This window comes from Monodon monoceros, unplaced genomic scaffold, assembly GCF_005190385.1.
Source record: "Monodon monoceros isolate NGI ecotype Baffin Bay Population unplaced genomic scaffold, NGI_Narwhal_1 Super_Scaffold_4, whole genome shotgun sequence".
In the NCBI taxonomy this organism is placed as follows: domain Eukaryota; kingdom Metazoa; phylum Chordata; class Mammalia; order Artiodactyla; family Monodontidae; genus Monodon; species Monodon monoceros.
In genome coordinates, this window is record NW_021703781.1 from 35,399,541 (window position 1) to 35,414,979 (window position 15,439).

Here is a 15,439-nt window from a genome sequence, read left to right on the forward strand (position 1 = left end):
AGCAAATTTGGAACCAGCTTCCTGAGCTCATTCTCGTATTGTTCATGGAGTTCCCATTTTGTGCTTGCAGAAGTGTGAAGAGTCCAAGTCATTTTCTGTGTTAAGACGCCTGGTTTGTGGCAAGCAGCTGGTGACGTTACTTCCCATGATGACTTTTCCATAAAAAAAAGGATATTTATGCTGAGGAAGAGACTGGTCATCAACATGAAAATTCTGATTAGTGACAAGGGTGTTTTTAAGCTACTAAGTTTGTTTTGTGAACCTGATGATATTCCAGCTTTAATCAAGAAATTGTCTATGGTCGTAGGGAAAATAAATATCTGCACAAATTAAACCAACTTAAATATAAAATACTTAAGGGGACTTAAATTTTATGGCTTCAAAAATTCTATTTTTCAAAATTACTTTGTAGGTTGTCTGCACGTCTACAAATGTTTTAAAAGAAATTACACTGAGAATTTTGAACAATTAAATATGAGATAAAGAAAATAGAAAGTAATATAATAGTATTGAATAAATTCAATAATTAAAATTCTTCAAATAATCTTTCAGTGGAATTAAAGTTATTTGAGTCATTAAATTTCTGAAAAGTTCACAAAAATAAATATCAATTACTTTTAGATAATGTCAAAAATATTTGGGAAAAAGTCAGTTTCCTGATACTATAAAGGCCACTTTAATAAAATTATGCTCAATTATTATTTATTTTTAGATGTAAGCTTTTTTTCTAAGGAAAAACAATACTTTATTATGAAATTCTATCAAGAATCACACTTTAACAATTACATCAACTTCAATAGCCAAGATGGGAGAAACACTAAGAAAATGAATAAAATCAATTATGTTCTGCTTAGGAAACTTTAACATTAGATAATGATAATGAAAACAAAAACCAAAGAATAGATAATGAAAAAAAATCTCGTTAGTAGGAAAACTTTTAAAACCACGAGAGAAAATTCAATAGAAAGAAAAACTAAAATGTTTCCTGAGCCACAAGTCAAAGAACTTCATGTTTTATAATGAAATCATTGCTGAAGTTATGGGATACTGACCCACAGGACAGGTGGGTAGATTAGCTACTGGAGCATTCTCTGCTATGGGTTCACACATAATGTTTTTGATGTCAAATTTATTGTAACTGAATTCAAGAAAATGGTGTTCAAATGTTATTTCAAACATTGTACATTTAATAAAGTTGTTGTTTTGTTTTGTTTTGTTTAAATGGCTGACAAAGGTTTGCACACCTGTAGTCCATGGGAGACAGGCCAGATGCCTCGGTACAATGTGTGCAAAGGGAAAATTAAAATACAAGGAAAATGTTTCAAAAGCATGCAGACTCCATTGCACCTACTATACACTCTCCTCCCCCATCTCCCACCTCCAACCTTGCTCTCAACATCAATAGATTCCCCAAATTAAAAGAACTTCACCCAGAGGGAAAATGTAGTCCTTTAGGCCAATGGCTGCCCATGGGAGTGAGGGGGAACTAGGTGATGGATGGCAGAGAAGTAACGGCCTCGTGGGGACCCTCAAACCCCCTGGTAGACTCCTTCCAAATATGTAACAGTCATCAGAGTACAGGTTAGCTGACAGGCTGTGAGCGTATCTTCTTAGGAGAAGATCACCTGACCTATCGCTCTTTAAAGGGATAACAGATCAAAGAAAAATGAAGCATGGGTCATAACCAACTGAGTGACACTCACATAGGCCAAAATCTTTTCAATTTCTCTCCACTGAAACCGTGAAGTCACAATTCTGCTGTTGTTTCTCACTTCGTACACTATGACCCCCTTGGCACAGAGCCCCAAGGCCATCTCTCCTCCTGGCCTTGTCTTCTCTGGGAGAACTTGGTAAACCAGCACACCATATTCCGGGAGGTGCTGAGTCACCTGGAATGAGAAAAAGGTCAATTAAGAAGAGACAGGCACATTGGTCTAAAATAATGGATTTCAAACCATTCCATGAAGAAAACACCTTCACGTATGTTCTGAAAAAAAAGAGTAGGATTGCCAGATAAGCTTAGGAAACAATGAACTAAACAGATCTCCTTACTATAGAATTCCTCCGTACCTCTAATATGATAGTGTTTTTCTATTTTATTAACCCAAGGAATCCTTTCCTAATGAAGTACCTTAAGACACTTGAAACACAGTTACTATGAAAATGGTACAACAGAGTAAAAATATTCTGAACAAAGTTGTAGAATTCAGACTCTCTTGAATCATCTCAAAGTAAAGAATCCTTTTTCCCAAAGTCTACTGCAATAAAATCTGGTACAACCCCTTCATTTTACAGATGGGAAAACTGAGGCCCAGGCACAGGAAGCAAACTTCCAAATGGTTAGCATCACTGTTAAAGCAACATGAGCCATGAACATCCTGCAGAGAAAATGACCAATCACTGGCACTTCTCACCATGTAGCAGTGCTTTGGTGGGGTCCCCACAGCACAAGATCTGTCTTCAGTTTACCAGTTTAGGAGATGGAATTTTGTCAGGGGCATGAGGGTCAATCAGAACTGGGAACTGCATCAGGCCAACCAAAGTCTTAAGAGGCCAGAGTATAAACCTAACACAAATGTTTTTATGTCTGAATGGTAATCATGTCTCTATTCTGGTCTCTACCGTCTTCTTCTTCACCTGGAAGACTCCAGTTTTTACCGAACGGTTGATGCACCTCAGCTCACAGCAGGGACATTTTGCTCCAGGCATTTGAAACCCTCTCAGAAGGGTTTCACTGGTGAGATCTGGTATCTCCTCTCTACCCCTGAGCGGAGGGCTCCATGTCCTGCCTAATCTCTCTCATCCCCAGGTGGGGTCACAAAAGTGAGGACAAATTATGGCTTTTGAGAGCTCCTTTCTCAAGCTCTTTGCTGACCTTTCTGCTTCTGCTGGTAAGTAATCTGTGCAGATAGGTTACACTGCCTACGAAGCCTACAGCTCTTCACATGATCTTGATTGCATTTCTGGACCCTGAGCCTCCCCGCTTTGTTTAACTTTGGAGAGACCCTCTCACTGTCACCATCATCATCCAAAACAATATTCGTTGGACGTTGTGCTGAAGTGTCCAACGGCCAGACCAGGCACGTACCTAAAGTGTGACAGAGCAGGACCATCCCAAAACAATTCGGTAAATTCTTTTAAAGAATCTGATGTGAAACAGCAAAGGAAGCCATAAACAAGATGAAAAGACAACCCTCAGAACGGGAGAAAGTATTTGCAAATGAAGCATCTGACAAAGGATTAATCTCCAAAATTTGCAAGCAGCTCATGCAGCTCAATATCAAAAAAACAAACGACACAATCCAAAAATGGGCAGAAGACCTAAACAGACATTTCCCCAAAGAAGATATACAGATTGCCAACAAACACATGAAAGAATGCTCAACATCATTAATCATTAGGGACATGCAAATCAAAACTACAATGAGATATCATCTCACACCAGTCAGAACGGCCATCATCAAAAAATCTACAAACGATAAATGCTGGAGAGGGTGTGGATTTGAAAAGGGAACCCTCTTGCACTGCTGGTGGGAATGTGAATTGGTACAGCCATTATGGAGAACAGTATGGAGGTTCCTTAAAAAACTAAAAATAGAACTACCATATGACCCAGCAATTCCACTACTGGGCATATACCCTGAGAAAACCATAATTCAAAAAGAGTCATGTACCACAATGTTCATTGCAGCTCTATTTACAATAGCCAGGACATGGAAGCAACCTAAGTGTCCATCAACAGATGAATTGATAAAGAAGATGTGACACATATATACAATGGAATATTACTCAGCCTTAAAAAGAAATGAGATTGAGTTATTTGTAGTGAGATGGATGGACCTAGAGTCTGTCATACAGAGTGAAGTAAGTCAGAAAGAGAAAAACAAATACCACATGCTAACACATATATATGGAATCTAAAAAACAAAAAAAAATGGCCATGAAGAACCTAGGGGCAAGATGAGAATAAAGACACAGACTTACTAGAGAATGGACTTGAGGATACGGGGAGGGCAAAGGGTAGGCTGGGACAAAGTGAGAGAGTGGCATGGACATATATACACTACCAAACATAAAATAGATAGCTAGTGGGAAGCAGCTGCATAGCACAGGGAGACCAGCTTGGTGCTTTGTGACCACCTAGAGGGGTCGGATAGGGAGGGTGGGAGGGAGGGAGACGCAAGAGGGAAGAGATATGGGGATACATGTATATGTATAACTGATTTACTTTGTTATAAAGCAGAAACTAACACACCATTGTAAAGCAATTATACTCCAATAAAGATGTTTTAAAAAAAAGAATTTGATGTGATAGTTCAAAAAAAAAATTAAACCATTAAAGTCGTCATCATCAGAATAGAGATGCCTTTGTTAGAGTTGCTTACATTTTTTAAATTGTTTAGTATTTATTTTAATTTTTAATTTTTTAATTACATAGAGAGGGATATGATACTGAAGTACTTGGAGCCACAAAATTCTTAAAATGGTAAAGTGCCATTCTGTAATGGAGCAGGACCCTATGGGGCCTTCCTGGGATAGACACACACACAGACCCCGCCATGTCTTCCGCCTGCCTCTTGTTTGTAGAAAAACTTTAGCTTCCTAGTCCTTCCCCGAGTTCCAAAGAATAAATTTAATCAGACAAATGAGAAAACAAAGGAAAACAGTCAAGCAAGACAATTTAAGAAGAGCCGTTAAACAAAGTTAAGAATGTGTAATTCCCCCTCAAAGGCTATAGATAATATTCTGAGCCATATCCTTTGAGCTGTTTTGCAGATACTGAAACCCCCACCAGGAGGAAGAAGTTAACTGTATGCTGACCACCACCAGCATGTAGACCCCCAGACTGGTTGGAACCAGAAGGTTGATGACGTTGACTCCCAATTACCTCACTGCCAACCAATCAAAAGAACGTCCATCAGTTGATCACACACCCCACAGCCCTCTCCCTCACCCTGCCTTTAAAAACCTTTCCCTGAAAGCCATCAGAGAGTTCGGGTCTTTTGAGCATGAGCTGCCCATTCTCCTTGTTTGGCACCCGCAATAAATGCTGCACTTTCATTCACCACAGCCAGGCGTCCGTAGATTGGCCTTACCGTGCACGGGTGAGAGGACTAAGTTCAGTTCAGTAACAATTCTAAACATTTCTCATGCATTTATTTCATTTAATCTTCACAGTAATCATAAGAGATAGGTGTAGCCTTGAAACTGGTAAGATCACATACAAATCAAATCTATTTAGTGCTTTCCATCAAAGACTAAAAAAGAAAGCTTAGAGATTACCATACTAAGTGAAGTAACTCAGACAGAGAAAGACAAATATTATACTATATCACTTACATGTGGAATCTAAAAAATAGTACAAATGGACTTATTTACAAAACAGAAACAAACTCACAGACATAGAAACAAACTCATGATTACCAAAGGGGAAAGCAGTGGGCGGTGGTGGGGGTAGATAAATTAGGACTATGGGATTAACAGATACACACTACTATATATAAAATAGAAAAACAGCAAAGATTGACTGTATAGCACATGGAACTATATTCAATATCTTGTAATAATCTATAATGGAAAAGAATCAGAAAAAATATATATCAATATATGTATATAACTAAATCACTTTGCTGTACACCTGAAACTAACGCAATATTGTAAATCAACTATAGTTCGATTAAAAAACAAAGATACGCCCTACAAAATTTCCTGCATTTTTGCTTACGAGATGGTGGCTTCCTTTACAACCACTTGTCATCCTTCAACCAGAGGAAGGAGGGACACAGTGAGCCCAGCACACTAAGCCAGGGCCTGGGCAGAGGCGGGCCAGGCATCGTCTGCCTGCAGGAGCCTCTGCAGACCTGAGTCCTTAGTCTCTCTGCTGGTTCTATGGTCCTGTGGCCACTTTCCATCAGATGTGTGCTGATGGCTTTGAAGTCCCCACTTGTCTCTCGTCAAGGGAATGCTGCATCCCCTTAACAAGGAACGCGCATGAAGGCTGGATAATGGAAGACAGTGAGCGTCTTTCTGCCAGGGCTTCTCAAATGAGATGCTTGAGGGTTTACACTGTGCTAGGTGTTGCAGACAATTCCAAGTGACTGACCAAAAAAAATGGACAGACCTCACCTTGGCAGTTCTGCTTTCAAATGACTGTCTCTATCGAAGGCAAGAAAACACAGAATATTTCTACCTGCTTCAGGAGACTTTTGTACAAAGAAATGTATAAATCCTGGAGTTTCCTTTTGAAACTGATCCCCAGATCTAAAGGCCCCACCAGGCACATCACCCTGGGGAAGCTGGGGGGCCTCCTCCCGCGTGCCCCCGAGCTCTACCTGCACAGGCAGAGCGGCCATTCCCTCCTACGCTGAAGTAAAGTAACTGGTACTGTTTTTGTTCTCATTGGGCAGTTATCACAGTGTTGCATGCCTCTGGGTACCCATCTGTCCTCCCTACAAGACTTGGGACTCCCTGGGGGCAGGAAGCATGTCCTTTCTGTCTCTGTTTGCTACTGTGCTTGGTCCACTGCAGGTGTAAGTCGTGGAGTGAGCAAAAGCTATTCGTCGGAGGATCTGTGTGCCCACAAACATAAGGGACTGAAATATCACTGCTTTTGCTAAAGGGTCAAAGAAAGAGTAGACCAGAGCTGTACCCATATGTACGGACCACACCACCTGTGCTGTGCTGAGAACGTTGCCCGGAAGGCTGCAAACTTGAAGTCTTCCAATGGCTTTGCTTTTGACTCGCACTTAAGTTTTTTACTTCAGTTGTCAGAAATGTCTCTATGGGAAATGTGGTCTCCCCCCACTCACCGAATAGCGACTGTGCGCTCCAAGATTGAAGAAAGGCCCTGCCATACCCACCCCAGCCCAATAGACCTTACCCATTTGGGGGGACCATTTCCAATGCCATCTGCTTCCAAAAGTCTCTCCTTGCCCCACAGGGCGATGGAGCTTCCTTCCTCCCAAAGGCTCAAGTCCCTTGGTCATACTTCCTTGTGGGTCTGAGCACATCCAGCCCCAGAGAAATCTCTGGAGGGGATTGCCAAATATGTGCCCTTGAACACCGATACACCCTCTCAAGAGTCCAAAGGCCTCACCCTCAAGAATTCCAGCTCCGCATCCTCTCCCCAGAGCGCAGGACTTAAACGGTGCAGCTCTGAGACTTCAACTTGGACCCGGAGAGCCGTCATCCTCTCAATCAGACTTGCGGGGATGTAATCTTCAACTCGAAAGTAGGCTTTACTCTCTACCTGCTGGAAAGATGCAGAAGAAAAGAGGTGCCACCAAGACGCCTTCTATGGGAATCTGAGCAGGACAGAAGCCTGTCTGCTCCTTTAAAGTGCCCACTGGGATATCATTTTCTACCATATTAGAGATTGGGCCAAACCATATGACAGGAACAGAAGGGAGAGAGGAAAGAAGCCACCTGTTTTTGAGCCCCTTCTGTATGCCACATGGTGCCCAGACACATTAGCTCTTTCTATCCTCACAGGAATCCTGTGAGGACAGTATTATTATTGTCATTGCCAAGATGCACAAAATGAACAAGAAAGGAAGTCATTCAACAGGGCCAAGGTCACACCACTTGTAAGTGACAGAAAGAAGATTTCATCCCCCAAAGCCCTCACACATTCCACAACGCCACTCCACTTCCCAAAAGGCACAGCGAAACCATGGCCCTAAAGCTTTGTTTCTATGTATTCATTTAGTGCTTCTGTCTGCATGTGCTACCAGTACACTGTCCCCTCTCACAAGGGAGGTCTTGGCTGTGGCACCATCTCTCCACAAGGTGATCAAGAAGTTGTCCCATTAACAAGAGAAGATCTGACACCCACACCCTGCCCCAGGTCAGAGCCTACATCAAGTCTACTCTTCTAGGAACCTGGGGCTGCAGCCCACCAGGAGTTGCAGGAAGATCTTCATGACTCAGCATCACTTTGCTGTCTGATGCTAGGTTCCCTGGTACAGACTCCGGGGCAGAGAGAGGTAGGCAGCTGTTCTGGAGGCGTGGTCTCAGGGTTCACTGTAAGGAATGAGGAAAGTAGAGCTTGGCAGATGGAGAAGCTGACCCTTCCCTGGTGTTCCTGAATCAGCCCATCCTAGTCTCAGGAAGCCCCTCCCAGTCTAATCTTGAGCAAGACAGGTCCCCACAGCTGAGGACAACTGCCCATGAGGGAGGCAGCTGGAAGCCGAGAGCACCTGGCCTTCTTGGGGCTGGGATTGGGCAAGTCGGTCTGATGAGGGGGTCTGAAGGGAACAGCACAGCATCCACTACATCCCATGCCCCTGGTGTGGTACAGGAGTCCCCATGTAGCTGTGGACTGAGAACCCTCCAGCCGAGAGCTGGCCCATGCCAGTTCTGAGCTCAGCTCAGAGACGCAAAGGGAAAGAAATTGCTCAGCAATCCAGTGCATAAAAAAGCATTCAGAATGCTATCAGAGTGGCCAAAATCCAGAACACTGACAACACCAAATGCTGACAAAGATGTGGAGTAACAGGAACTTGCATTCATTACTGGTGGGAATGCACGATGGTTCAGCCACTTTTGGAAGACAGTTCTTCAATTTCTTATGAAACTAAACACACTTTTACCATATGATCCAGCAATCGTGCTCCTTGGTATGTACCCAAAGGAGTTGGAAATGTACGTCCACACTGAAACCTGCACGTGGATGTTTACAGCAGCTTTATTCATAGTTGCCAAAACTTGGGAGCAAAAGAGGTCCGTCAGTAGGTGAATGAATAAATAAACTCTGGTACATGCAGACAATGGAATATTACTCAGCACTAAAAGGAACTGAGCTATCAAGTTGAAAAGACATGGAGGAAACATAAATACATATCATTAAGTGAAATAAGCCATTTTGAAAAGGCTGGATGATTCTGACCTTATGACATTCTGGAAAAGGCAACACTATGGAGACAATAAAAAGATTGGTGGTCGCCAGGGGTTGGGTGGAGAAAGAGAGACGAATAGGTGGAGCACAGAGGATTTTTAAGGCAGTGAAACTACTCTGTATGATACTATGATAGTGGATATGTGTCATTATAAATTTGTCCAAACCCATAGAAGGTAAAACACCAACAGCAAACCCTAGTAGTAACTATGAACTCTGGGGGATAACAATATGTCCACGTGGGTTCACCAGTTGCAGCAAATGTACCACCCTGGTGGAGGACGTTGATTGTGGGGGAAGCTATGTATGTGGAGGCAAAAGGGTATATAGGAAATCTCTGCACTTGCCACTCAATTTTGCTTTGAAACTCAAACTGCTCTAAAACAAGTCTACGAAGCTTTTTTGTAAGTATGTAGGACCTTTGACCCAGCATCGCATTGCTAGGACTATGTCCTAGAGAAGTCAGCCTGAAACTAAAAGAACTCCAGCACAAACATTTATTTCTATGTCATTTAGGTTAAAAAGAAAGATCAGAAGCAACTGGAACAATAATAATCGTAGCTTTACCACTCACACGGCGCCTCTAGGTGATGCCCACCAGTGAGAGAACAAATAAGTAAACAAAGGTCCAGCCCTGCTGAGGCATACCGCATGGCTATCCCAAAAGCTCATTAGGAAAGCCAGGGGAAGACATACCAAGGAGGGAGAAAGCAGAATGCAAATCGAATGTGGCAACGTTTACAACTGCATAAAATCCCTGCGTGTGGTCAAAGGCTGGAAGAGAATGCACCCAGAGGAAAGTTGTTCTACTGTAATGATGTGATTAAGGAGATTTATTTTTGTACCAAATTGTCTTTGTCTCCCTTTTTAAAATGCAAATGTAATCATGTTACTTCCTGCTTAGAATTCATCAGTGGCTCCCAATCTTTCACTACAGTGGTTTCTAAATCGTGGGGTTTTTTTTTCCAGCACCAGAACCATTTATCAAACAAAATATCCACCCCTTAGGAGGGCACACGAAGTTTCTCCTGGATCTGACTGGCAGTGCCACCCAGCCTCGCAGCCCGGTAGCTAAGGCTGCCGTCAAATCCCTGCAGAGCTGGACGGGCCAGCCTCCTCCTCCTGCCCACTCAGTGACCCAGACACAGGGAGGGGCTCTCCCCTCTGAGACCCCCTAATGCCCTTTGATGTGCCCACCGCAGTGCCTGGCACATAGTGAAACGAGGCCCTAGAAATGAGTCCTGGCTGTGCTTTCACTAGCTTACCTAACCTCACAGAGGTGCAATTCTTCTATAATGCAGATAGAAATAACACCAGCTTTGCAGGGTTGACACGGGCTTAGATGATGCAAGCATGGAGGAGGCCCTCCATAAATTAGGGCTGAGCGAGTGGCTGCACAAATGAATGAGTGTGTGTAATCTGTTGCCTTTATACACACACACACACACACACACACACATACACACACAGAGAGAGAGAGAGAGAGAGAGAGAGAGAGAGAGAGAGAGAAAGGGAAAAAGTCTGCCTTTGGAGGCCACACAGGGGCAGCAGAGAATATCTTGGAACCACACTGGTCCCCAGAGCAGCTGGAGAGGTTGAGGATAGGCAGGATCTGGGGAAGAAGCTGGAGGTGAAGGATGAGATTGGGCTGAGGCAGCAGCTAGGTGAGGCCAGTCAGAAACGGGGCAGGCCAAAGGCGCAGGGGGTTGCCAGAACTGGGCGCCTAGAGTCAGGTCTGGGCCCCTGCAGCCTCGGGGCAAGTGATCCCATAAGAAAAGTCTGGGCCTGCGTGTTCCCAGCTGCCTTCAGTGGACCTGGCCCACAGTTTCCACCAGCTATCAGCCCTAGAGTTAGGGTCTCGGGTTAAACATCGTGTCTGAATCCATAGACTGAAAGGTAGTCTTTGTTTTGTTTTACAGCAGAGCACCCCTGATTCTGGGGTAGGGGAAGGGAAGCTTGCAAACAGCAGTTGCTACATGCCGGGTCTCATACATACGTCACCACCTTCCACCCTTACAGCAGCTTTGACCTACTACTGTTTCCATTTTGCAGGTGAAAAGGCCGAGACTCAGAGAGACAACGTGCCCAAGGCCACTTAGCTACTTAACAAAAGAGTCAGGGCTTGGACCTGGTTTCTGTCTGACCCCAAAACTCAGGCCCACTCCTTTGCTCCACAGAGCCTACTAAGGGCAGCCCAACGTTCTGCCCCTGGAGGCCGCCCTCCCTACCCCCCCAGTCTGCACCCCGCCCGTCCAAATGAGCCGCACACAGGTCTGGACAAGATACTGCTGCTAGGACGGTGACTGATTCACCAGCGCACCCTGGCTGACAGCACCATCCATGAGCCTGGGCCCCTCTCCTCCCAAGACCCCCCTCCCCCCAAGTGCCAGTACAAGGGCAGGAGGGAGCTGGCCTAGGCATGCTTAGGACCCCAGCTCTGGGGACTGAGGAGACAGGAAGGAGCTCCAGTGTAAGCAGTGACAGGCCTGGAGGCTTGTCAAAGGGGCAGGGAGGGGTTCCGGGGGCCAGGCCAGCCCTGGGAGACTGCCCACCCAGGCCAGGGGGGAGGGTGGTGCCAGGAGGAGAAAGCGAAGTCTCAGTCCTTGTGGACTGAAGTGGGAGCAGGGAAGGGAGGGTCAGAAGGACAGGGTGTTGGGAACTGAGCTACGTTTCCCTGACAAGCAAGCTGCTGACTCCCCTGATGGATGACTTTTATCCACAGTATTATCCAGCCAGGAGCCTGTACTCCATTCGTCCACCCACTCCTTAGAACAATACTCTTGAGCAAACTGCCTGTGTTTGAGACACTGCTTTGGTGCTGGGGAAATGGCAGAACAAAACACACAAAACCTTTACCCTCTGGTGGATCCCATTCTAATGGAGAGACCTACAGTAAGGCTGATGAGGAAATGGATACACCATGCTGGGTGGTGAAAAATGCGAGGGGATGCAGAAGGACTTAGAAGGCTCCAGACATGGCGGCACCTTCTGAAGATGTGCTAGGAGGAAAGCAAGATGATACTGGTGTAGTCTGAAACGTATTTTTCAAACTGCAACCTGCAATCCATTAGTGAGCTGTGAAATCAATCTTGTGGTTCATAGCCTGCATTTATAAATTAACTAGAATAGAATAGGAAATACCAATGTGTATCACGTATAGAAAGGGTGCATCTGATTTCCTAAACTTTTGCCTCAGTTCTGTTACATGGACACATGTGTACAGGTTGGGTGGTAATGGCTGTCATTTTTTTTATCAGGGGTTATGGCACAAACCATTTGAAAGCCAGTGATTATAAGAACGCGGTAAATTAGTAAATTACTGTTTTTAGGCAAGACCTTAGATTAGAACTACATTACAATGTATAAACTTGACCTTTGTTGACCTTTGTATCCCCCAGAGTCTAGCAAAGAACACTTGATGGTTGTTTGTTGGATGAATGGATGGATGAATGAATGGAGGGATGCAGTTTACCCCAATCTCAGCAGTTGATAGGTGCTAAAAACACAGGCTCAGTCTTCACATTTCTAACTGTTTCCCCCGTCCCATAATTGCTTCTCCAGTGACCCCACCCAAGGGACCCCAGTCTCTACCCCTACCTCCTCTGGGTAACTTCCAAACTCAGCCTGCAGGGCGAGGACCCCCAGCTGCAGCAGCATCTCATCATTGCAGTACAGCTTCTCCTCCAGGATGTCTCTCCGAAGCTGCAGGTAAAATTGGTGCCTTGTCCAACTGTGCCTGGGAAAGAGATGCAGGAATAAAGGTCACTGGAATGCTGAGGGCGAGGGAGACCACTAAAGCCTGGGAAGCAGAAAAAGGAGAGAAGATGAGATACAAGTCAATAGAACCCAGAGGGCAATGCCAGTAAGACAAAGGCGGTCTCCTTTATCCACACCATGCTTCCTGTTACTCATTGAGGTCTGCTCTGTGCCAGTCATTTCCCACAACCATGGAGATGTTTGTTCCTGTGGTTCAAGTGAGAAAACTGGTGTTCAGTGAGATGGTGTTTCTAGTAAGCAAAGGAATAGAGACAGTGATCCAACCCCAAACCGGTGACCCTTTCCTCGAACCCTCATCACTGGGCTGCTGGGAGGCGGGGCATGTTGGGGTCAGGGGAGAGAGAACTTGACCTTGACTAGCATATGTTTGAAACAAAAGGGTAAGCTCTCATTTTGACCAGGGCCTGTCCCCAAATACTGACTTTTCCCCCTTTTCTGTCATATTGGAATCCAATCCACAGAAGACCGGCCACGGTAAACGTTGTTATTTATACGCACTTTAGTTTGCCAAGCACTTGCCTGCCCATCATCTCTAACGTCAGCCTGGATGTACATAAACACCTTAAGGAACAGACAAAGAAGCTTGCAGCACTCACTGGAGCAGCCCACAGTGACTGACAAAGAACTTTATTCTCAGGAAGAGCGTGAAGGTATCCGGGGAGCTCTCCTTCTGGGGCTGCTCACTCCAGCCTTCGGGGGCTATTTTGCACACCCTGGTTTCAGCGTCCAGGAAAAAGAACTCTTTGCCTGAAATGGAAGTAGAGAGTATTTAGAGGGAAAAGCAGTCGGTGAGGCACCACCCCTCAGACTCACAGCCCTGAGCTCTGCCCGGAGGGTCAGACAAGAGCCGATTGAGTACAGGAGAGAACAGGAAGCAAGTCATCTGGATAGCTAGTACCACAGGACCTTTGTTGGGTCCATGAGAGGCCAAGAACAGGGGATAAAGAGGAGAGTGTCAAGGAAGAGAAACTCAGCACCCAGAGGAGAAAATATGATTATTTATCTTAGAGAAGATATCACTTAACATCTGCCTCCCAGCTACCATCTTATGGAAATAAAATTAAAAAACAAAGAACTGAGTATTTATTCCATTTCTGCCATGGGCCAGGTGCATCAGCTGGACCATGCCCACATCTCTCCAGCCAGAGTGTCATGGACTGAATGTTTGTATCCCCCAAATTCATATATTGAAACCCTACCCCCTGCAGGTGTGATGCTATTTGTAGGTGGGGCCTTTGGGAAGTAATTAGGTTTAGATGAGGTCATGAGGGTGGGACCCCCATCATAGGATTAGTGTAATAAGAAGAGGAAGAGACCGGAGCTGGCTCTCTCTGCTATGTGCGGACACAGTGAGGAGGTGGCCATCTGCAAGCCAAGAGGAGGGCCCTCACCAAGAACATGACCATGCTCGAAGCCTGATCCTGGATTTCCCAGCCTCCAGCACTCTGAGGAATAAATGTGTGTTGTTTAAGCTACTCAGTCTACAGCATTTTGTTATAACCTGAGATGACTAAGACATGGCATAAGTGGAGTCACCTTTGTCTTTTGACCTGAATGTTGCCACCTTGAAAACTCCACCAACCCAAGCTCAGGACTTCAACTGCAGTTAAGTTTGTCTTCTAGCACCTCTGGGAGGGAGGCTGAATCAGCTCCAGCCACTGGAGGCCCCACCTCGACCCCCTGCTCTCCTCAAGGCAAAGCTTGACCCTCACCACCAATCCTGGGTGCCCTTGGCCACTCCCCCTGAACCCCTGCAGGTCTGCCCCAGCCCTGCTCTGCCCCATGCCCTTCTCCACACTCCACCCTCACCACGCAGCGTCCAGACCTCTGCCCGCTGTGTCCTCGGCCCTGGCTGCTGAACCTGACTCCCCACACCAATTCACCCTTCCCTTTGGGTCACGTCTTCCCAAGGGATGGGCAGGTCCCCATTACAGTTTGGCTGGCAGACCCTCCCAAATGGGTTTATGTCCAAACCCCTGACTGTCACTCTTGAGTGATTTACCCAGGAGGCTCCAGCTGAGTAGGTCTAGGATGTCCACATGGAAGGGGTCCAGGGGTGGGCAGCTGACTGGGAGGGAAAGTAGGGGAGAAGCCTTAAGGTTTTTCTCCCAGAGCAAGTGCACTGGTTTTATTAAGGCTGCATGTTACAGATCAATAAAAATGTTTCCTGCAGGTTCTTCTATTCACACTTGAGGAAAGACTGAGCAAACATCAACTGACAACATCGAAGCATATAATGTTGCTCTTACTTGGGAGAGGGATTTTTCAGAGGTCCGCTGAGAACTATGGGAGGTAAGGTCTGCCCTCTACCCACCATGGCACACTGAGTGATCCTACCGCAAGCTGATAAGCTTCTCCCACTGGGGATGGGAGAATAGAGGAACACGGAGATCATGACACCTAGCAAGGTGGGCTGGTGGAGCAGGGTTTAACCTGAAGGCCTGTGTGATCCCAGCTCAGCCTGCTTCCCATCACTCCACACAGTGGTTAAAGAGCGTCCACTACAACGAAGGGATCTTTGCGGTAGATGGAAATAAAGACTCCCTTTAACAAAAAGGCAGAGCTGGGAAGGTGTAAAAACCCTTTCCTTCTGTATCTTCAGAAGGGGTTCTTAACTTAGGCTCCTGGGGTGGGTGTGCTGATTTCCCATTAGTCCTGGATGATTAGATGGACTCATTTTTATTTTTATTGTGGTAAAATACACACAACATAAAATTGACTGTCTTAGGGCTTCCCTGGTGGCGCAGTGGTTGAGAGTTCGTGCCG

General features: G+C 45.4%; 1 protein-coding gene across 1 annotated transcript in view; it reads right to left on the reverse strand.

Annotated features, from left to right (window-relative positions):
- The window catches only part of LOC114908533 (FERM and PDZ domain-containing protein 2-like), a 58,895-nt gene that overhangs the window by 25,087 nt on the left and 18,369 nt on the right, over positions 1-15,439 (reverse strand). The window contains exons 10-13 of the mRNA XM_029244800.1: positions 13,270-13,420; positions 12,494-12,632; positions 7,097-7,252; positions 1,704-1,889 (exon numbers count right to left, since the gene is read on the reverse strand). Coding sequence (XP_029100633.1) covers positions 1,704-1,889; positions 7,097-7,252; positions 12,494-12,632; positions 13,270-13,420 — 632 coding nt within the window. The remainder of the gene's footprint in view (positions 1-1,703; positions 1,890-7,096; positions 7,253-12,493; positions 12,633-13,269; positions 13,421-15,439) is intronic.